At 29.4% G+C, this 24,978-nt stretch overlaps 1 protein-coding gene across 1 annotated transcript; it reads left to right on the top strand.

The window, feature by feature from the left end:
• Positions 1-14,006: 14,006 nt before the first annotated feature.
• Positions 14,007-24,658, top strand: LOC113383632. Its single transcript, XM_026621882.1, has 6 exons — positions 14,007-14,069; positions 18,205-18,430; positions 18,707-18,861; positions 19,856-20,041; positions 22,091-22,885; positions 24,338-24,658. The coding sequence occupies exons 1-6, from the start codon at positions 14,007-14,009 to the stop codon at positions 24,656-24,658; spliced, it is 1,746 nt and encodes a 581-aa protein (XP_026477667.1).
• Positions 24,659-24,978: the final 320 nt, after the last annotated feature.

The raw sequence follows: 24,978 nt of genomic DNA on the forward strand, positions 1-24,978 counted from the left end.
AGCAATTTAAGGATGTGAATTAAATAAATAGTTATTTCAACTCTGCTGATGAATATTTCTGACAAAATACCAAATCAAAATCAAACTTATATACAATGTTATCTGCCCAAAAAAATATGCCCATAAAATTTGTATCTAGCATTGGTTGAATAAGATAGCTATTGTTTTGTAAAATCCCATTAAATTTAAAATAAAGACATTGGGTCTGTTTGCACCCAGCCTAGGGGGCGTACAATAATCACGTGATTGCTTTTCAAGGATTTTGGGACCACTCCCTCCCCCTTGGTTATACTTGGTAATATTTAAAATTAACCCCTTTCCATCAAACATTACGTGTATTTATAGTACCTAAAAAAATTCGTAAACTTTTTGTAATATTTTTGAAAAATTATGTTTTTTTTTAAATTCTGGTAAAAATTAAATACACGTGATATTTAACAAATTTTAGAAAAACAGCGGAAAACCACATTTTTATAATTAAGAATTAATTGGTAATTTTGTTGAACATAGCTCGATAATTGTTATCGTGTTGTAATATAGTTTACTTGGTTTAGACTTTAGACAGTATAATTATTTAAAATAAAATTGGGCTTTTGTGCCGCGCTATATCCTACCTAAAAAATACAAAAGCAGAAACTACAGTGAAGGAATTACTTCAGCTTCACACTTAAGTTTAGAATGAAATCTCAAAAGCTATAATAATTATGTAAAGTCGCAATAAAATCATTTTTATCAATTATTTAATCATCTAATTAAATCATTTGTAACAAAAATAAATTTATGCTAAAATACGGCATTCCACTAATCATTCACAATTCAGAATCATAAATTTCAAAATTCATATTTATTACTTCTCAATAATCACTCATGTAATATTTTCAGATGAATGGATCTTCGCCCGAATATGAAGATTAAATTTTTGTATCGCTTTGTATGTAAATGTATCATAAAAAGCATCGACTTGTATAGAAAAATCGCCTAAATGTAAAAAAGCTATTTGAATAGAAATAAATATTGTTGCAAATTCTGTTAACTGATTGAAAATTTAATGTTAGATAAAAAAATGCTATTATAATTATTGGTCTAAGATTTATATGATATGTGTTGATATAAGTATAATCGATTACTTTTAGAAGTGATGTTAAAGTATGTGATTTATATAATAGACAAGTAATAAGTTTAATAAACACCTTAGATAATTCGGTTAATTCTAATTCGAATTAGAAAAAAAATCATGACAGGGAATCAGTTATGTGACCAACAAATAAATGTAATATGCGGATATTTAACTATAAATTTCTATAAGTAGAGATTACTTATCTCACAAAGATGAATTTCGCTATTTGCATATTATGTATACATTAGTTTTGAATTCGGAAGCCATTGAGTTTTCAATGGAAAGTTTAATATAAAATATTTAGACACAAACGTGAAAAATGCAGTTTTTAGTCAATTTTAACCATTAGAGTTAAGACATCCGAACAATCGTTTCTTAAGGGTGTAATTCTGCCTCATAACATAGCGTTGTCATGGCAACGCTATCGTAAGCTTGTTTATTGGTATTGAAAACTGTGAAAATGTCTCATGATTCTGTTATCATAACATATGAACCTTGCTTGTTCATATGTGAAATACGTCTGATCGCACAGAAAAAAGAAATTTACCAATAAACAAGCATAAGATAGCGTGGACATGACAAAGCTATGTTATGAGGCAGATTGCCCCACAAGAAACGATTTTTTGGATGTCTTTTTGTATTGTGGTTTGGTAAAGTAAGGCAAAATACGATTGCATTACTTAAAAGATAATAATCTGTCAAATTAATTATAAAGGGTATATTCACCTACAGTCCACAGCCGCCAGGCGCATGCACAGATTGTTCCTGTGTTAAATATATAATGTATCTTATATTATTTTAATTTTTGGCACATCTCAGCTGCTTTTCGGCAATAATAATGTGGGCATTACATTTTTCTTATTTATAATCATAAATATATTATATTTTAATATTGTCTTAGCCTATAAGAGAATGGAAATGTTTTTAATGTCAAACAATGCCTCAAATATTTTCAATGTCAATGATAAGCAGTTTTTTGTATTTTTTTCCATTTATTTCTACAATCTAACTATATTTCTATGAATCAAAAAATCCTGGAAAATTCCTTAACAAACTTCAGGAAAATTTATAAAAGTCCGAATAATCGTTTAGGAGGATTAACCTTTCATACCCCATTACAGAAGAATTTTATATATAAGATAAATAAATTTCAATATGTAAGTATTTGCATAAATAACAACAATTTAAAATCAAAGCTTCTGGATTTTTGATAAAACCTACTAAACTGAATTTTATTAAATATGGTGCCAAATCTCAAATAAAATAGAAATTTTTGCTGTGCGATCAAACATTTTACATATAAAAGCCTAGCTTTACGTTTATGTTTGTATCGCACAGCAAATACATAGCTTTTCGCCAATTTTTACTATCAATTCATACGAAGATAGGACCGTAACATAGAGTTGCCATAATATTTCTATTTTATCTGAAAAATGGTTTCTATGTATTTTTGCTATTATCAATAAAATTTTACATTTCAACAAAAACAATTTCTTGAAAATAGTTTGCTTTTTCCATTTCTAATTCGAATTATATAAAAATCGTTTTATCCTAGGTGATACCAATTATTGTTTAAGAGAGCGGTGTTAAATGGTCCACTAGTTTTTACAAGTGTTGTAAAATCTGTATATAATACTATGTCTATATTATATATAATTGAATATTTATAGTGTGTGGGTGTGAATTTGTAGGAAAAAACTATTCGCTGATGTTAAAGTATGTAAAATTGATATTGAACTTGTATATAGAAAATATGTACATTTACCAAAAGATGTTTAGAAAATTAAATTAATTCATTAAGTAATATAATTAATATATATTTAAATAACTTTGTCACTAATTCGATTGTAAATAATTTGCATTTACAATTAAGCAACTTGAAAAAATAGCAAATTTTATTGAGCCAAAGATTTGTTAATTTTTCAAGTTAAAGAGAACTTTAGATATACAAGGTAAAAAAACATGTTATATTAAATAAATAAAATGTTTAATTACCATCATCAATTGCCGGTATTTTAAAAAAATATCGTAGGGTAAAATTACCCGATTGGATTTGTGTAATGTTGTTAATGGAAATAGGTTGAGAACCAAGTTTTAAAAAAATATTTTCATTGTGTAAGCTTAATAATTGTTATCTTTTAGGGTGCAGATTGAAATTTTTTGACCACAAACACTAAATGTTAGAATAATGATAACTTAGTAGAAGTTTAAAATGTTTAATTTGTTTTGATAAAATGCACTAAAATATGTGCATCAAAGTGTTGCTTTTGAGTTTATTTTACTATTTTTATAATTTATAACGAAAGGTAAAGGTGAAGGTGAATTAAGAAAAAAAATTTAATACCGGAATTTATTAAAAAGAGCGTTTGCTAAAATATATCAATTTCTAGTCAAACTAGATTCATAAATATTTTATTCTGAAAGATTCATTTATCACGGTCTTACTGAGAATAATGTTTTACTATAAACGTTTGTTCTAAAAAATAAAAATGTATTGAAATCATTCTTCAATCTAATCTTAATTTCTGAAGTCAAGTTGTAATATCTTTCGTAATTGAGAAAGCTAAATCAATAAAATTTAAATATAAGGTCCGAATATATTGGAGACGTATACAATTTTTTTTGGTCAATTTATTCTACAGTGATTTTTTCTATATTTTAGGTTTTGAAACATATGTTTTCTCCAATGTCAATTTTAGTTTGATCTTTTCCAATCATTATTATAGAGTATAATAATGAATGCATATATGAACATCATCTCTACATAAAATATATACATCGTATATGATATTTTTCATAGAAATATTTTGTCTTGGCCCATAGAAAACAAGAATAAGATTCTTGTTCAGTTCAGTATTTTCAAATATAGAAAGAGTAATAATTCCGTCACATAAGTTGATCAAAGCTTTAGCTTTATAGATTTAAATTTTTTTTAGTAATGATCAAGCATATAACTTGAAACTTTAAATTCATAATTATGCAATTTGTTTTCTGTATATGTAAGAATAATTTCTGTATTAAATATAATGCACTCAAGTCAACTGTCAATTAGTTTATTGTTGTATGAATAAACTTTTAGGTCCTGGATGTATTAATTTAATAAAAGTATGAAAAAAAAAATTGACACTGAAGATGAGGAAAAAAGAAGCTAAATATGTAATGTGTTTTTTTTTTTGAGAATAAATTATTCCTAATATATTTTCAATATATTATGTGAAGTTGACATATTATATTGAAGTTCACATCGTGAACCATTTAAAAAAAATTATACAACAAACTATACAAGAGACTAACTTGAATTTGTTATTTAAAGATGATACACATATGTGCATATTAATAAAGATTTTGTTAACATAGAATACAAATAAAAAAACCTAAAAGGTATGGAAAATGTACATTTTAAAATTGTTGATCTTTGATTATAATTTGTTTGTATAATTACATATCAAAGGTATTGATAATGTATAAAAAAGTCATGTTTTTATTATACATATAGATACATACATACATACATTTACATATGTGTGTGTGTATGTGTGTGAATAAAAATTTCGATAGAAGTATGTTTAAATGTGATATTAAGCTATCATTGAAGTATATATTCCATTTGCGGTTACATCATGTTCATATAAAATATGGAAAATGATTTCCAATTAAAAAAAATTAATAATTTAAAATAATTTAATTATTAAACTTTCGATTAGTACTATTATCAGACTAAACAACACTGGAATATACCATACTAAAATAGACCACACTAAGAAATAAGAATGCAACAACAATTGACCAATGTAATTGCAGAATTAAAAAAAATAATATTATTAATATATTTTTTCCATAATTTCTGGATTCCATCTTTTCTTTCGAAGAATTTTATATATTTTAAATTTTTGTGCAGAGCAAAGAAAATTTGCTAAATAAAATATCGCATTAAAAATTTAAGAACATACCTCAACCTGAAGTTTACTTTTTAACAAAATTTGATTATCGTAATTACAATATATACAGGCACATATATATTTATATATGTATGATGTGTGTAGAATAAAAGTTTTTCAGTTAATTTAATAGTAATCAAAAATAAATGTTTAATAAGGAAAATATAACTCTGAGTTCAATGAAGTGAACTCGAATTGCATGCAATTTTAATCAAATTTTTGAATTACCTACAAATACATTTATTTTTATATTTAGTATGAATGTCTGAAAAACTTTTAATTATGAAAAATTGTTCACAATCAGTGCTAAATATATAGGCCCAAAAATTTGACTTTTGTTTCAAATTCATGTCCCTTGTAAGAATTTCAATTTTTTTTTCAAGATACATGTTCATATATATGCACTATAAGCGTAGAGTTTATATATACATAGCAAATAAAATAAAATAAAACAAGCAAAACTGAATTATTTTAGAGAAATTTTTACTAATGTTTCATAAGTTTCGGGTACCTTTATGCTTTAACTTAAAATTTCAAGTTATTATTTATTTATACTTTATTCTTCATTAATGAAACTGTTTTATTATAGTCATCGTTTATATTTAAGTAATAATGTCTAAAAGCACTGAGCAAAATTCAAATTAAAATATAAAGTAAAATCCATAAAACTTTCTCTATAGAAATTTAAATTTATTTTGTAGGTGCCTGGAAACCTTTTGATAATATATATATATATATATATATATATATATATATATATATATATATGAATTTATATGTATATGGTATGTATATACATTAATCTATTCCAATTTCAGGGAGTTATTTAAAATTAATTCTCTAATTTAAAATAAGTTTAGAAAAAGTATAGTTTTTGTTATCTAGTTTTTTACATTTATTAGAACTATATCTTTAAACCGCATTTTGATATATACTAGTTTTTCAAAAACATTAAAAATTATGTAAGAACACTTAAATATGAATTTATATTTTGTGATAATGTTTCAATATGCCATAGGCGTATCGCTAGTCAGATAAAATATTATTAAAAATCTAATGTTTTTGAATATTGATACTCAGAGAATAAAATGGTAAATAATAATAATAGAAAATCAAATCTAATCTAATCTAATACTAAAAAAAATTATATATGCTTTTCTTGAAAATTATTGGTAATATACATATATTGCATGTTTTTCATTGGTATATATGACATAGTAAATATAACAGTATTACTATAGATTTGGATATTGAAAAGTAAAACAAATACCTACATCGTAGATATTAATTAAAGTCCAAACTTTCACTTTCAATCAACCACACCAACCAATTAGTACTAATTACTTATAAAACTTGTTATATGACACGTGTTTTGCAATATGTGACTATCATTTTCCCATAAATGTTTTGTAATGTAAAAATGTAAATTTATGAAAAGTTTTAAATCAAAAACTCTCATTTTTTTTAAAAGAAGGAACATTGAAAATAACGATGCTGGATACAAATCCCAGGGGCAAAAACTATAACACTAATTGAAAATCTAATTTTTTACACTCGCAAACTGCAGAATTAATATGTATTCGAGTGGGACGAGCTAATTGTATCAATATTCAACAACAACCGATTTTCAATAATATTGATCTCCATTGAGATTAAACAATAAGTCATAGATGAATACCATTAAAAATGATCTGTTTACTGTTTTATATATGTAATAAAACTTGGAAAGTAACAATAAAATAAATTATTGAAAATCACTTACAATTTTATTTATTTTAATTTAATATTTAATTATGTCATTGGCGTTGCTTTTCAAGAAAAAGGTAAAGTAAGCCCCAATAGTTTGTGAAAGCACTTTTTTTATTTCCTATACCATGAATTATTTTAACCTATTCATAAGGTTTGTCCCATGGCTTGCCGCCTTCTAAAATGACTCTTTACCAAATTGTATATTTGTAACTTGTTTCGCTTATAATTAATTAATAGAATGTACGGGGTCCGGCACTCGAAGTGTAACCAATTGAAAAAGCCTTAAATTCAGTTTGGAAAATTACTTTTACATGATTCAAAGTACAAAATGTGTAAAAATAATATAAAATTTAAAAACAATTCACTTTTGCTTTGACTATGGCCTTTAGACAGTCCAAAAACAAATAGCATTGGGCCGAACGTGATAAATTGGGTCATTTTGGAGAGCAAGGTCGGAACTAAGGGGTACATCAGTCTCGAGGCGCTAAAAAAAGCCGTTGTCCGCCAGTAGGCCAAAATACCTGCAAGTCACGTTCGGCCAAAAAAAAAAATTTTATAAATCCTATTTTTGATAATCGATGATGAAGAAGTGAATTATTACACTAAGCAAATGCTATCTAGACACGGCTGTTTTCGAGCCTGTCTACACCGCTTCAAGCACGATAGCTCACCGGATTGCCCATATTGTTTCGGCGAAATCGAAGATGCTGAGCACGTGATCTTCGTGTACCCACAATTAGGTGCTCATATTGAACTATCATACAATTTCGGTTTGCGTTATTATTATCGCAACTTTAAATTTTATAAGTTAAACTAACTTTAAATTTTATAAATCCTATTTTTAATAATTGATAATGAAGAAGTGAATTATTACACTAATTGTAAGCAAATGCTATCTGGACACGGCTGTTTTCGAGCCTGTCTACACCGCTTCAAGCACGATAGCTCACCGGATTGCCCATATTGTTTGGGCGAAATCGAAGATGCTGAGCACGTGTTCTTCGTGTACCCACAATTAGGTGCTCTACGGGACGATGTAGAAGAGATATTGAGGCGAAGAATTACTCCAGGTGCTCTTGTTGAAGTGATGCTGACAATTGAAGCTGTTTGGAACGCCATAGACGTTCCAAGAGATGTGCTAATTGACCAGCGTTCTATGGAAAGAGAAAGGGCAAATGGGACTTCGCACAATTAAAAGCTAAGTATTTAATCTAGGTAAGAATTTTAACATTCTAGATTCTCCCCCCACAAAGTAATGCCTAACGGCGGTTTCCGTGGGGACCAGAGGCTAGGGCAAAGCGGAAGTTTTAGTCGGTATTATACTCGGGCGGTATTGAGTCCGACATACCCAGACAAAATACCAGTCTGGAATGCATAAAGGCAGTTCCTCTGCTATACAAAAAAAAAAAACACACAGACACATATTTTTTCCAAAATTGGTCTCATTCGATTCATAATGGCTTGAAACGTCGAGAAAATATGAAATTTGCGAATCTAATTTTGTTATGAAATCTTTATCTTATATATAAAAATGAATCGCAAAATGTGTTGGTAAGAGCATAACTCAACAACGCCTAGACCAATTTGGCCAATTTTTTTTTTTAAATGTTCGTTGAAGTCCAAGGATGGATCTTGCGGCGAGAAAAAATCGAATAATCACCGGGAAAACCGGTAATAAGCCCTTTTCTCTTTCACATACAAACGTTTTCTAACTAAAACGTAGAATCAATTTGAGCTTTAATTTTTTTATAATGCGTAAATAAATAAGGTGAATTAGAGAATTTGTAATGGTAAACTGATGGACAGGTTAATTGGAGGATATGTAAAATGATAGAGAGGAGAACTGGTAGATAGACGAATACATAGACAAATAAACAGGTTGACAGGTTAATTGGAAGACATATAGAATGGGATAACAAGTAAATTTGTATGCCGATAAAATGGTAGATTGATAAACAGGTTGATAGTTAAATTAGTAAGCAAATGATTAAACAGGTAAATTATTGAACATGTTAATTGGTAGACATTTAGAACGGGATGACAGGCTAATTGGAAAGCAGGTAAATTGGTTGGCAGGTAAAATGGTGTATTGATATACAGGTCGATAGGTAAGTTGGTAGACAGGTTAATTGATAAACAGGCGAATTGGTAGACAAGTAGATTGGTGAAAAGGTAATTTGTTGGATAACTGGTGGTCACGTAAATTGGAGGATATGTAAAATGGTGGACACGACAACTGGTAGATAGACAAATAACAAGACGGATAAACAGGTTGACAGGAAAATTGGTAGACATGTGAAACGGGTTGATAGGTAAATAGGTTAACAGGTAAATTGGTAGATTTATTAACAAGTTGATAGGTGATTTCGTAGACAAATTGTTGAATACGTAAATTATTGAACAGATAGTAGTAACGTTAAACTAAACTTTGTTCAACTTTTTAATTTAAACTAAATCACGGCAAAGCGTGAACGGGTACAGCTAGTGTTAAATAAATCAATAGTAAAATCTTTAAATAAAGCAGCATATGCGACTGGGCTAATTAAATAGAAAAAAAATTCTATATAGAAAAAAAATCTATATAGAAAAAAGCGGGTCTTAATTATAGTAAACATCCTATAGTATAAAAACCTCAATAGAACTGGCCTGCCTCGTTCTAGGTTGTATTCATTTTGGTTAAGATATCTCGTCCTATTCTAGACGTATAGGCTCTTTTTACTCTGATATATACGAGTATTTATATATTTATGTGTATATATATATATATATATATATATATATATATATATATATATGTGTGTGTGTGTGTGTGTGTGTGTGTGTGTGGATGAATCGAGATACATAAACATGACCCAGATACTTTGAAACTACTACCTACGCCAATGGGCTTGCGCAGTAATGGCCGCGCCTAGATCCGTGCTACAGGGCTAAACGCGCAGCATCCCTTCAGCTCGTAGAAGATAACATCTTCAAAATATTGCTAATTCAACTTATAAACAAATAAAATTCAGGTAATAATAACATAAAATGGGTGTAATTTAGTGTTTGTGAATACAATAAGGCAGTGGTATCCAAGTGCATGTGTCTTGTGGCGGTGGAATAATGAAACGATAAGGTAAATTATAAATGATATCTTACATAATTTTAGGACTTGTGTTTCTAATAGTTTTTCTAAGTTATCAAATTTATTTACGTTTAAAACTAGTGTATTAATATTTTAATTACCGAATACAACAATACGTTTAAATTTTAGCAAAGACTATTAAATTTTGATAAATAAAAAATATGATGAGGACGTCAGGGAGTGATAGTACTATTAGCGCTGTGGTAGTTTTCAAATAAATATTTGTTAACATTATTTTGTTCATTACATGATTTTCGTTAAAATGTATAGTTTAGGAGATATTTGCTAAAAAATGAAGAAAAACGCCAAAAATATATGAAATTTTAGTGGGCAGTAACTTGAAAAGTATTAGTTTTTTTGCGAAACATATTTTCCGATAAATTGCAGCTTTGACTGTAATATATGATATACAACCACATATTAAATTGGATTAAAAGATAGCAATCATCTTTTAATACCCAACAACGAATAGCCACCCACATATTTTTGTAATGAAAAGACGCCCCAGCATCATATATCTATATTATATTTTAACCTATAATGAAATTTTTACTGAGACTTTTCAAGATAAATGACTTATAAATCAGAATATTTTGTATTCGAAAATTCATCTTATTTTTGTACCTACTAAGTGCCGAGAATGAATTCATTTTTGTTGGAACACTAATATAGTGTTTTGGTACTATAGTAATATGACCGCCTGAAACGAATAAATTCAGAAATTATAATCATAATTTCAATGTTGCTGCAGACTTAGTAGACGTCTCAGAGACGCTTTGCAGAATCATGCCTGATTCAAATGTACAAATATAGTATAAACCAAAGCAATAGCATTATCGAAAAAAGGGAACTGTAAAAGAACTAATCAAAACCATAATATTGGAAATAGGACACAATGGAGATATTATAATGTGGATATTCGAGTCGGGAGTTTGCAGTAATGCCAATGTGAATAAGAATGAGAGTGATCAAGTTATGAAAGTTGTGATCACGTGGATAAGAATGCACGATTGCAATTACAAAAAGTTGTGTGCAATAAAGATTTAAAGGCAGAGCAGTGGATGTAATTAGACCAGTGAATGCCTATCAATCTGCTGCTAAATCGGTAAATACAGCTTATTCTACAAAGGCAGTGGAATATAACGGGTGGTCCATCTAGTGGTCCTACTGATCTAGTGATCTTACGGTTTAGATATTTCTGTAAAGAAAACATATAAAATATTATACATCGTTAGAAAGGTCTCAAAATTCTTAGTTTTTTTTTCATATATCGCAACTTCGAATTCTGCACGGTGTAGCCGGCCTACAGGCAAGTTGCTATCGATAAATTCCAAATTTTAAATGGGCCACCCTAGAGTAGTTAGCAAAAAGGTAATTCATTTTCAAATGGTGACGATGGTATTAAACATGATAAGGTAGGTGATGATGGAAAAAGTGGAAGCTGCTGAGCTGGAACATGGTAGAAAATGCAATGGATGCATGTGCGTTGAAGGCGAGTGCATTAGAATTGAAAGGCGATATAACTGCTACGGAAAAAGTTGCAATCAAAGCATTTGCAGCTGAGTTGATTGCAATTGAGTGTGTATTGAAGGAGGATTCTTCGGAGACAGATGCGTCAGACAGATGCATCAGAGGCAGATGCATCGAATAAGAATACATGTAAGAAGATGCACTGGGAAAAGGCGCATTGGAGATAAGTGTATTTAAGTGCGTAGCTTAGTTAAAATGCTAAACATAAACCTGAGTGCGCCAGGATGGAGACAGTGTTGCAGTGGCAACAGAACAAAAAAATTAATAACAAACAGAGAAAATTTGGAGTCACGATATTCAGATTATAAGGGCGAGAAAGAATCATGGATACCGTGCGAGAAGAGAATAGAAAGTGAAGGAACATGGTGACGATGGGAACACTAGAACAAAATAGCATGAATATGGAGCATGAATAGCAAAGATGAAAAAAGTATGATGACTACATTCTTGAGGAATAAAGCAGGATAGCCGATTATTAAACCTTTTCGATCGAATTAGCACTTACGGGACAGCACCGATTTCAAAACAATCTACTGTACCGGCTGTAAACTTGATTTCATTGTGTATGTTATGCAATTTGTTTGATAAAAATTTCATTGAAGTCTTGGTCATTGAAGGACACACACTTATAATATTAATTTATTTTTGATCATTTTATAAAGAATGGTGACGTTCAAAATAATTTCCAAAATGCATAGCTGTTTGATTTTGACATGTTTTACAATAAAATGTTGTTCGCCGACTTCCTCCTGGTGCTTTTCTGTCCGAACAGACAATACAATACCTTTTTCTTTCTCTCGCATTTAGAATATGCCACTGATTAGTCAGTATATTTGTTCTTTTTTTTGCTGCCATAATGGTTTATTTATTCTATTATATTGTCTAATAATTCATTTGTAAAATATAAAGTAAAATAATCTATTGGATGTCTTATATTTCTTGGTATTTGTAGTCGGGGTGTTTGTTGATGTATGTCAAACTCGATTACTGAAGGAGAATCGGCACATTCACTAATGTCTTTCCGCTCTTTATTTAATTTGTCGAACTTCTTCTTCTTTTTGTTGGTTGGATAATATCAACATCACATTCATCACTATCTTCGGTGCAAATAGTAATTTCGTAAAAAATGTCTGTATGAATGTCTATTTGAAACTTATCTTCACTACTGCTTACTACATATTCACTACTGCTTACTATTCACAAAATTTACCACTCGTTTCGCCATATTTAAAGGCGCTCGGTCGTTTTAAATATTAAAAAAAGACTATATAGCAAAGAAAAAGGATAAAAATACTACTAAAATAACTTAAAATTATTTTCAAAATGCAACACTGTTGATCACTGCTATATGTAATTTATTCAACTTTTCGATGCAAACTGAGTCATGGTTTATAAAATAGCCTGTGCCTCACAAAGTATGTTTGTCCACTCAGGTGGACAGCCGTCCCCAAAGAGTTAAATATGACAGCGCTGATGTACTAAATAGATAATAACAAAAGAGCAATGAATATCATATCAGTCATATATAAGGTCCAAGAGTATTATTGAGAGTTCCTGTAGCTTATTATAGCGAATAAAGGTATAAGAGATCAATTGTAAAGTATCAATATGTGTCAAAATAGACTTAACCTTTTTTTCCAAAATGTCACTTTTAACTTAATTTTGATATTTGAAAATAGATTTGAATGAAACAAAATATTATTTGAAAATAATTTAATTTAAAGGCAGGAACTGAAATTGATATATTACATGTAGTTTTCTATTTTTAGAAACAACTTTCTAAATGGACATACTGAAGTCCTACGACGAAGAGTTTAGATATAATAATTAATTAAAGTTTGGATTAATCGCCTGCTCTTTTAAAAATCGCCCGTAGGCTCGGGTTCATTTTTCATTTTTGGGCAATATTTGGCCCATTTGTCAAAAATAAGTAACATGTTGGAAAAAATTGTAGAAAATTTAATAATTCAATTTACAGCGACTAGACATACTTCTAAATCAGTAATATTTTATATATTGATTTCTTACTGATTAAGTGTTTTATTTACATATGTCAGGAAGTTCACTTACACATAGTTAATTTTTCGACTGTTGAATCTATTTTTTTTTCTAGATTTCCTAATTTTTCTTAATTTTAGATGCAGTTAAATAAATTGTACTGTGGCAAAATATATAAATAAGATTATTATAAATTAATTTTATTGTTGATATAAAGGGGTTGGGTCATTAGTTGCATAATTAAAAGTTACATATGATTTACTGATCTTCTACGCAACTAAAACGTTCTTAACGCATCCTTAATAAACCCAAGTTTCATCGATTAAGTTCTCAATACAGCAAACCATCAACAACTTCAGTATCATTATTAACTATAGTATGGATCACCCAATTTCAATTATCTCTTTGTTTAATTGTGTTTCTAATCCTCTTAGGAATAGAATATCACAAGAAGCATATCTTATGCTAGAATAATACGTGGATCTGCACTTCTAAAGAGAATATCCGAATTTGGATCAAATTCTGAGCACTGAACCGGTGATAAGACAACATGGCTGTGGCTTACGATGAGCTCTTGGCGCCATATAAATTCGCTAGCGACAATGTATCTGGGGTAAGTGATATAAAAAGATTATTTTTAAGTAAAAATTTTATTTATGTGAAAATTAATTTATGTGAAATTATATGATCAATATGTTATATATTTATAACAATTTAAAAACCACAGATTGTGAAAAAAAGAACGAAAGGGTCAGGTCCACATACATGCAGTAAAGTAGAACTATATATACAATTTACGGTAATTCATTAAAGGATATATGTAATGAACTCAGAAAAAAAACAAATAAGTACTTGCATAACAATGTAAGTTTTACACATATTGCAAAATTAAAAACAAAATTATCAGTTTCAACAAATATAATTTTGAATCATATCCCAATAAAAGTATTCTAATAAAAAATCTGCAATTAGAAGGCAACAAATACCAATACCATTATTTCATATCGATATATAGAATTTATACGTTCTATGCAATACAGACAATATGACATGGTGTTTTGTTTTTTACTTACTTTTATTGCCTACGAGCGATATAGTTTTTAAATTTAGTTAAACTGTAATAGCAAAAAAGGAACTACAATTGATTATAAAAAACATTTTGTCCTTATGGTCAAGGCAAACTCAATTACAAATTCCTAAAAGACAATTCACAAAAAAATCGCCTGATACCTCTTTGAGACATCAGCACATACCCCATGAGCCTAAAGAGAACAAGTCATGATCCTGAATACCGGGATTCCGGACGATTTTTGTCCAGTACTGATACAGTAATACTGGTATTTCCGGATTACCAGTATTTTGTTAAAAATCATTGATAATATTGGTCTCGGTGGTGGATGACCTCTTTCTTATGCGTACGTTGCAGATTGTTAGAAATCGTTCATATAGAATTTTTTTACAATCAAATTATTGGAAATCAGAAAATACCATATTTTTCTATAAGTCTCTGTGATGTGAACACATCACTGTGATGTGTTGATATCTAATTATGATTTGATATTTCCTTATGACAATTGTGCCGACAAGTAGAATGAAAAAAAGCTTTTTCGGCTTGTTATATTTGAACTAAAATTCGGTCTCGCTTGAAGATGAAACAATTGATTGTTTATATTTTCTAAGATCATATTTTCATAAACAAAGTATAGTTTAATAATCGAATTTGTTTTATTTACTTAAATATATATTTCCATACGACCCTATTGCATGTAAAATATAACATAGATTTAATATCAATGTTTACTTGATTTTTTTTATATCTATCTACTCCGATTCTCTATATAATAAAATAACTAATATGTACTCATTTTAGAACAATAATAATGCTATTTGACGATATAACAAATGCGATAACTAAAAATATGACAAGTGAATTTCTAATTGATAATACCGTAATCCCGGTATTGCAAATTTCAAATATCGATTTCCGGTATTCAGATTTTAGTACGGTATTGGAGCCCTTACTGTGACAAAGATACTCAACATGTGCGAGGATTGTGATTATGCTCTCTTCACGTTATACCAGTAGCAGAACTGACTCAATTTTACTAGTCAATTATTGACTTTTGCGACTAAGGCGACTAGTCAATTATTAACTAATAATAAGGCAACTTATGCCATTTTGTTTATATATTCCAAGTTGTCTAAATGCATAAGATGGCACGATCATGAAATCATTATGCTAAATGAATCGAATTATGAGAAAGAAATTGCCTTTTTTAATTATGACAGAAGAAAATCTCAATAACACGTTTTATACTTTTTAGAGTGGAGCAATTCATCATTTATAACGAAAAATCAATGAGACTAGTAATAAAGTCGAAAACAATATCAATTTGTACAGAAAATATTACGTGCTGTGAATTTACTGCAAAAGACGAAGTTTTATCAAATGTCTTTGTTGGAAGTTTTGAGTAAATATGTTACTCAAAACTCATATGCTGCAAGTTTCATACAAATATCCAAAAACTAATCAAGTTTCCGTTGTGTAATTCAGCGCACTTTAATTGTAGCCAGACACAACTTTGGAAAGATATTGCTCGTGCGAGTTTATCAAAGTGTGATATCTTTCATATGCTGCCCATGTAATTGCTCTTACTGTTTTATAAAAAAAATGTTAAATGCATAAAGTCAATATTCGATATCTTAAATACACACTATGATGTTCTGCTGATTTTAAAAAGAGAGAAAATTAGTATTGATAAACTAATCTTTTTTTTACCTGTTTGTTCTAGAGATGTTGTTTCACTTTGAAGTCATAACGGTTCCCGTCGATCAGTGATTATAGCAGGCAAACATTTTATATAATTTTGAAGCATTTATTTTAGATATTTATTTTCAAATTCGATTTTTAAACATCTGAATGATACTTGTAAACGAATTAGTAATAAAATGATCGACGGTCTTTCCACTATCAATTTTAATCTGATATAACATTTTCTTAAATTATTTTACCATTAGTAAAACAACAGCTAAATCGATTGATTGCTGTTGAATAAAAACAAATTCAAAATTTCCTAAACTTTTTAAAAACTTTCGATTCAATGAAAAATATTTTTCGAGGAAACACACGCGAACTAGTCATTTAGTAATAATTTTATCAAGCAAAAACGTCAGAAGTTTCAGTATAATTTTTAATATCGTTATTTCTAAGACAATAAATTTGAATGTGCAAATTGCGCAAAATAAATAAAATGTCAATGAAATTATTGAATAAAATGTTTGCTTAGAGAAATGAATGAAATAAATCAAAACCACTCTTGGCCGGTTCTGGGTTCGATACCCGCCGTGGCAAGGTTGATATCAATCAGTTGTTATATCAAATTTTGACTTGAGATTATTATATATCTAAAGTTTCATATCAAGTGAAAATTTCAGTTGGTGGCATTGAGTCAAATAACATTAACGAAAAAACACAACTATATAGTGGTGCCTTCAAACCGTCATCTGTTGAAATAATAAAACAATTTCTAAATGTCATCATCAAATTTTATGCTCACAAAAAATAATAGACACTGAGTTTTGCACAAAATATACATAATAATATGTATATGTATTAGAGATGGGTAACTCACTCCGGAGTTATCACTCCGATACAACTCCTCGGTCCTCGGAGTGAATCCGAGTAGAGTTGTCTCACCGGATTTGTCATATCTGACTTCCCTAAACTGGTACTAAAACTGTTACTGCGTTTTTGCTTTGGAAATGAAGCTGTCGCTTTCTCGTCTCACAGGCGGTTTTATGACCTTTTGGTATAAGTTTTTTTTCCAGAAAATACAAAAATATTACTTTAAAGATACAGAACAATGAAGTATTATTATTTGGTGAAAATATTTTATGATAAATCTTTTGCTTTTATTACAAAGTTTACTACATTATTTTTATATAAAATTAATCCAAAAAATCAATTATTTTCTCATCAAACGAAAATAATTAAATTGAATTTGATTCTCAAGTTCTGCGTTTTTACTTTGGTCAACACTGTTCAAATTACGAGTCATTGAATCGATCATGTGGTCGACCGAAAAATTTTACAACTCGTCATTTATTTGTGAATTTTTTAGAAAAATTATTTTATTGATATTTTTTTATTTTATTTTATTCATAAATTTTCATTTCAAAAAATTAAATGGGATTTGACAAATCCTTAGATGCATAAACAACGCACTATAGAATACATTTGTGTCGAGTATTTCGGTTTCAAAGTTGTCGGAGTCGTGGAGTTGTTAAGCGGATATAACTCTTCCCTAAAGCGGAGTCAAATCCGAGTCGATCCGGCTTCGGATATGATAAGCCCATCTCTAATATGTATACTAGTTTGTACGTCCATTTTTTCCAAGAAAACCAAAATGAGCAACATCAACATTTCCGAATGCAAATGAATCCATTTTTTCGATTTCAATGACCAAAAAATTAATATTTTAAAAATAAGAAAATATTGCAAATATTTTACTAAATATATACTAGTATGAGTTTCCTTTTTATTCGAGAAAACCAAATTGAGCAGCATCAACATTTACGAATGCAAATAGTATTCATTTTTTCGATTTTAATGACCAAAAAATTGATTTTTTAAAAATGAGAAAATATTGCAAATTTCGAAAATTCTTTGTACGAATAATTTAAACATTTCTTAATAATAATGAAAAGTCAATTACCGGCATTTAAGTTGAATCTCTTTTTTATTACAGACAAGTGACGCTTTGTACCCAAATCCAGAACTTCTGTTCGATGAGAGCGGATCGTCATCCTTCATAGATGACGCTTCGATGTCTTCATCGGGAGTCGATGATGACGCTATTTTGGAGAGTGACGCGGATTTGAGAGGACGTGACGCTATAGATAACATCATGTACATCTATTATGGGTCTAACTACGGTGCCAAACAGGGATTTGGTATCGAACTAGTCATTATCGGTAGGTAGACGAACTCCAAATATTTGCACAAGATGCTGATTTTCATTTGAAAGAATTCGAAAATTTATCACGAAGTGCTTGGAATTAAAAATAATGAACGAATATGAATACTTTTTTATTTGCAATAATTTCTCACATATTATCTTATCTACAAATTGCAGATTACATTTGTAAGTTTGTAGAAATCGAATATAATAAAGTGCACGTATTCACATCTTAAGAGTTGGTATTTTAGTATCATTTAGTAAAAAAAGTATATAATGTTTGAAATTTCAGGTTGCGTTTGTGCTCTGGCTGCTCAATCCATAACTGTGATACTGCTATGTTTGAGGAATAGAAGACTCAAGAAAATGAACGCACTATTTCCAGTTGTTTTGAATTTAACGAGCTGTATATGCGTTACTAATCTAATATTCATCATAGGAATACAAGTCAGTATATAATTCCAAAATGCTTTTGTTCTGTTTTTTTAGGATATCTTCTTGATATTTCACATCAAAGTTCACTTCTTGCAAAACATGAAACATCACCATATAGTGTATATATATAAAAGTATAAAGTATACTTTAGCAACTCCTTAATCCCTTCCAGTTAATTGAGCTTCAGGACTGTTCAAGTAAAAAACAATAATTAAGTAATTAACATTGTTAAGAAAAATATATTTATTCAAATTCAAATTATACCTCAACGGTAACGGGTAAATAACGTCTGGATAATAGGCAATACAGTTGTGGGTCTTCTAAAAAAAACTTGTAGAAAGTATGCCAGAGTTTTTGTGAAATAGAAGATATATTGTGAGATAAAAGAGATAATAGTGCGCCAATTAGTCAAAATCGGTCCTTTCTGGCGATTACGAATCCAATAGTGGCCAATGCAATAATACATAGTTTAAATTTTAAATCTGTTCGTGTTATGCCGGAAAAAGTGCAATCCAAGACAAACTTAGACATTCTATCACATGCAGCTATAGCTTTTTCTTTGAAATATTCATAAATGTAAACATAAAATAATAAATATTAATTAAATATTGAGTATAGAACTTCAACTAGTTATTATATAAAAATCGAGTCTTATAATAAATAATAAGAATCAATTAGTAACTCCGGAAAGCCGAGCGCGATTTAACCAAAAAGCTGAAGACAAAAATGGCAAGCAACTTTCGATAAATGAGAGTTCTTACTCCATGTGAATCAAACCACGACACCACTACTTCATCATCTTCATCATGATTATACCATATCTTTATTATGATTTTTAGTTTATATTTGTGCCCTTATACCAATGTGTCTGTTTCCAATATTATGTTTATAAGTATATTTGATTCAGTTCCAACTGCTAAAACTAAATCCAAGTATCTGTATTCAACTTATGACTTGTTTGTTCTATAAATACATCCAAATATGAATAAAAAAAAATCCATTTCAGTCAACTCGTCCGCCTTTGCGTTGCGAAATGACTGCCCTGGTTTTGCACTACGCCCATTTAGTTGTGGCAGCATGGATATTTGTCTACTGCCACGCAATTTCAGACCATGTCACTGGGAACGATTCTGCCTTCAATATGAGATACAACTGTTTGATGGCTTACGGAGCTCCTGCAGTATTCGTTCTGGTAAGAATTAGAAGATAACTAGTTGTAAGTGGCATTTTAGTCAAGTTTTATGAACTTTCCATTACTCGGGACTTAAACAAATTTATCAACTGTTTATTTCGAAACTAAGGTTGCGCGTGCACTAAAAACTAGTCAATTCCACGAACTTCTCTTACCTATAATGCCTGTAAGTAATCGCATTATGTTTAATTACTTATGACCGTAAGAATGTATTTATTATATAAGTGTGGTCGTCAACAGTAATAGCATCAATCAAACGTTTGTCGTAGTCCTATAATGTTTTAGTACGTCAGGTAGTTAGTTCAACATAAAAACCATCGTCTCACAAAGTTTCATCAAAATCATCAAAAAAAAATTCAACGATTTGTTACGAAAAATTACGATTCCCAACTGATATTTTGAAGATGGTTTTTAAGTTTTCAAAATTAAAGATTATTGGGAAAACGTTGATTTTTTTTTATTCTAAAGAAAAGGCTCGGCCGATCGTTTTGCAGAACTAAGGACCGCTAGTCTTCATCGAGTTTTATCAAATAGTTAGAGAAAACGGCAACAAAACTTCAAAATTTCATACACACACTCAGAGGGCCGGTCCTACCTTGAATGCGATGCATGCGAAAAATGCGGGCGCACGCCTTAGGGGGCGCCAAAATGAAATTCGGATATGAAATTTATAATATAGTTTTTTCCAATATCATTCAAGAAATAAATAATTTCTACTAATCTTTGGACATTGTTGAAATACGTCAAAAAATTCAACAATCGGACACACGATGGGAAAGTAAAGATGAAAACATACAATTCGGCCCTTACGATATCAATTCGAAGTTTGCAATGAAGTTTTAGATATTTTAAATAATAAAAATTTAAATTAAAATAATCCAACTTAAAATAAAAATTCTTTAAAATTTTGGAGTGAAAATAATAATTTAAAAATAGTTTGGTAGTGCGACAGCGAAAGAAGGCACAACAATTTGAATTTGAGCAACCAGCGAATCGTCTCGAACTTCTGAATAAATTTAAAAACAATTAAATAGTTTCTTATGCGATTTTATAGATAATAACATGTTAGATGATAACATTTTTTATGTTTTAAATCCAGAATTATTAAAAAGTATTTTGAAAAATTAACGTAATTGTTAGAAGTGTTAAAATAATAAAGGAGGGGGCGCTAGAAAAAAGAATGGCATGCGGGCGCTGAAGACCATGATCCGGCCCTGCACACACACACGTTCATACTTTTTCTGAACTTAAATTCGTCGATTTTGTTTCGAGAAAACTTAAAATTTTCGAGAATACAATCGGTGCATTGAAATATAATGAGGACCAAGCTTCGTGCCCATAACTTTTTGCGCTTGTATTGATAAATGACATCCGATATTTTAAAAATTAAACCATCTTTTAGGAAAAAAAATAAAAAATGATAATAATTATATTACGTATGATGTATGTGTGCGAAAAAAACTTTGCGAACTAAACATAGCCAAATTTTGATAAAGTTGCACACAAAAAATTATTGTATTAGGTGCGAAAAAAACCTACAATTTTTGACAAAGCAAACCCTATATAACACTATTTAATATAATGGGTATTTATTAACCAGTCGTAAGAGTGCTTTAAAATTGAATATTTACTTTTTCACTTGCATATATCGCAATAACATAATTTTGTTAAAATATAACAAAGTAACTTCAGAATTCAGAGAGAGGAAAAAAAACTGTTTTCCGAGATTTCCTTGCAAATCCTTGTTCAAACGCCAAAATTGAGTAGAAGAAAGGTTTGGAATGAAATTACAAATATATTTCCTATTCTATAATTTGCCAAGTTTATTTTTGAATTCAATAAAAATTTTAACTAGATTAATAATAAATAAGTACTCTTATATTATACAAAGATATCCTCAATAATATTAAACAAATGCAATTGTGATGTGTTTCTTCGAGTAATGAGTTTATTATATCTAACATCAAGTAAACATTTCTATAATAAAGATAAATACATTATAAATACGTTCATACAAATAAATTTTTATATGTAAATAATTTTTTATAGTTCGCATATGCTGTGACACCAGACAGTTACGAATCAAAGAACTACTGTTGGATGTCCGCTCAGAAAGGAATGTTTTTGAACTACATGCTTCCTGTAACTTCGTTGATTATAGTAAACACTGTTTTTGCAACATTTGCTTTAAAATCTGTGAACCAAAAAATTCAAAATGCCTTAACTGTCAGTATAGAAAGCATTCTGGATCCTGCCAATGTACCAAAGATTATAACTTCAGAACTGAATTTGGATGAGGAGTTATTATTCGAAGCCTCTGAATGGAGAAGTGATTTCAAAAATAAAAATTTAATGAAAAGTAATTTAAATAAACCACTGGATATCCTAGATAGCGATCAATATCAAAAAACCTTAGACAGTTTAGAGAAAACCAAAACTACAGATCAGAAAAACCTGAACATATACGTAGACATAGAAAATGCTAAATATTCTGCCGATAACCCAAACATTTTTTATGAAATTGGTACAAGTAAAGATTATGAATACCAAACAGTTGTAGAACATCCTAAAGATACGGAAAAGGTTCCGTACTATGACTGCTGTGACCACCACCACCGTTCAAATAATGATAGACTTGGTGATTTAGCAAGTGTTTCCTTAGGCGATTTTTCGCTGCAAAGTAGCGATTTTCCAGAACTTAGTGACTTTAGAAAATGTCTAAGATTTGCAATATTTTTGCAACCTGCTTATGATGTTTGCTGGTTTCTGGGTGTGGTAGCTGTAGAGAATGCTACCAGCTCCAATGTTATGCCTGTGGTCTTCATTGTATGCTTCAATATTTTGGTAAGTTAAATATGTTTACTATTCTTCAATCTGAAGATTATACCAAAGTCTTTCAGATTTTACTAAATTATAGCATTATAGCGTCCCAAATATTCAAAGCAAGTGTGACCAAAAATGTATATCATAATGTGTGAAATTATAGACAAACGGCATTATCATTGTGTTACTAACTCAAACAAATATACTAAATAACTCTAATTTTAATCTTCACATAATAATTTTCCACACATATACTAAATCTCATGTAACTCTATATAAATCCCACACACCTGGGCTTTGTATCAAACAGTAGTGATATAAGATTTTCACTTGAGGTTGTAGATTTAAAATATAATAAAATAGATTTCCGGGGGCATTGCTGCAAATAAAACTCATCAATATCACATCAGAAATGTAATAAAAATTGAGAATTCTATGCCAGCAGCTCAGAAAGCACATATTGATAAAATTCTATTAAAAAACAAGTTTTGTAAATTATATAATTTTTGATGAATTACAATTATACATTTATATATAAATTTATAGTATGTTATACAAGATATTTACTGCAAAAGCAACCATCTCTTTTTCAGAAAATTCTTTCAAGGGGGTATTCTAGTGCAAAAATTCAAAAACCCAAAGTTTTTTTTATATTTTCAAAGCTCGACTATTCAAGAATATGTGTACGAAAGAATTTTTTTTAAACTTAAATTATTTTGGTAGATACATGACCATAATAATTCTTTTCTGTTTCCTTTCTTTTGCAAAACTTTAAATGTGCTTTGCTCAAAACTGCCATTTTCAATGGAATGTCAACGATTTCTCGAATTTTACTGGGTCAATTCATTTGAAATTTTCACAAGGTCTTCTTTATAGACTTCTCCCTGGCATAACTAGCCTCATCTCCAAATTTCAATTATTACTATATTAAAACAATTCTAGCAATTCAAAAAATGGTGAGAAAATGGTATTTTTTTCAAACAATAGCCATTTTGTCTTAATTTAAATTTAGGACTTGAATTTTTTTTAACTGAATCCTAGTATATGCCATTGCGACATCATTATAGATTAATAATCCTGTTTTTTTTTCATTTTAAATTACTAGGAGGGCTGCTATCGTGGACACGATCACATGCCAATTGCTTGTAACACTCCACTTCAAATGCTAATTTTTAAAATTAACATTTATTTACATTTTTTCTGTACTCTTGTAACATTGATAAATAAATTATAAAAAAATAATAATAAACATTTTTTTTTGCCTCTACACTAGAATGTCTCATTTTTTCGTATAATATAAAGACAGCCTTAGAATATAAATGAGGAAAATAAAATATTTTGGTATCTTTAAAATGTCTTCTGATAACAGCATATTTACAATCGTTAAAAATCCTTAAAGTCTTATGTATTTGTTCTTCCTACTTGAAATGCCTGATTAATTAACAAAACTAATAGTTAATTATTATTTTACAGAGCTGGGTAATATTCGCGCGTTCTGCATCGCTATGCCCCTTAATCAACCGCAATTCATCTACTGAATCAGGCAACTCGGAAACATCTTCTACTCATAATTACCACAATTGTTATGATACAATAAATTCCAGAGGTGGTTCATCCTCCAAGCAGAGAAGCTGTTCCATGTCAGATGATATCCCATTATTACTCAATGCTTCTAGTCCGTACAGTTCAGCATACCGAGCAGGAAATGCAGACAATGAATTGGCAACCACAGAATTGGCTTCTTGTTCTAGATCCATGACTGGTGCAGACGTCATATGCACCATAACAAATTAGAAAGTAATGTGATATTAACTTTGGTTTAGTGAGAATCTGCTAATGTGTTGTGATGATTTGATAAATATATCATCAATGTGTTGTTGGTGGAATGAAAATGAGCAATTAGCGTGTGATAAAAATGTGATCAGATCCAGGTGAACTTCTAAAGCTTGATGGATTATATACTACTTTTATTATATTCATTTAAATTTCAATATAATTAGTAGATTTATTCATTGTTAATTAAAATTTAAAGAATTTTCAACACATTATTATTTGTTAAATTGTTAAAATATATTAATATAATGAAATTAGTCAACAATTGTGAATCCAACAAT

Source organism: Ctenocephalides felis, unplaced genomic scaffold (genome assembly GCF_003426905.1).
Source record: "Ctenocephalides felis isolate EL2017-DRISC unplaced genomic scaffold, ASM342690v1 CF-g0.4_SCAFFOLD_03570, whole genome shotgun sequence".
In the NCBI taxonomy this organism is placed as follows: Eukaryota; Metazoa; Arthropoda; class Insecta; order Siphonaptera; family Pulicidae; genus Ctenocephalides; species Ctenocephalides felis.

What these genes read in the sequence shown, in the direction of transcription:
- LOC113383632 (XM_026621882.1), top strand. Translation starts at nt 14,007, where the DNA reads ATGGCTGTGGCTTACGATGAGCTCTTGGCGCCATATAAATTCGCTAGC. An exon ending in CTAGCGACAATGTATCTGGG is followed by an intron (nt 14,070 to 18,204) that starts GTAAGTGATATA and finishes TTTTTATTACAG; the next exon opens with ACAAGTGACGCTTTGTACCC. An exon ending in TATTCATCATAGGAATACAA is followed by an intron (nt 18,862 to 19,855) that starts GTCAGTATATAA and finishes AATCCATTTCAG; the next exon opens with TCAACTCGTCCGCCTTTGCG.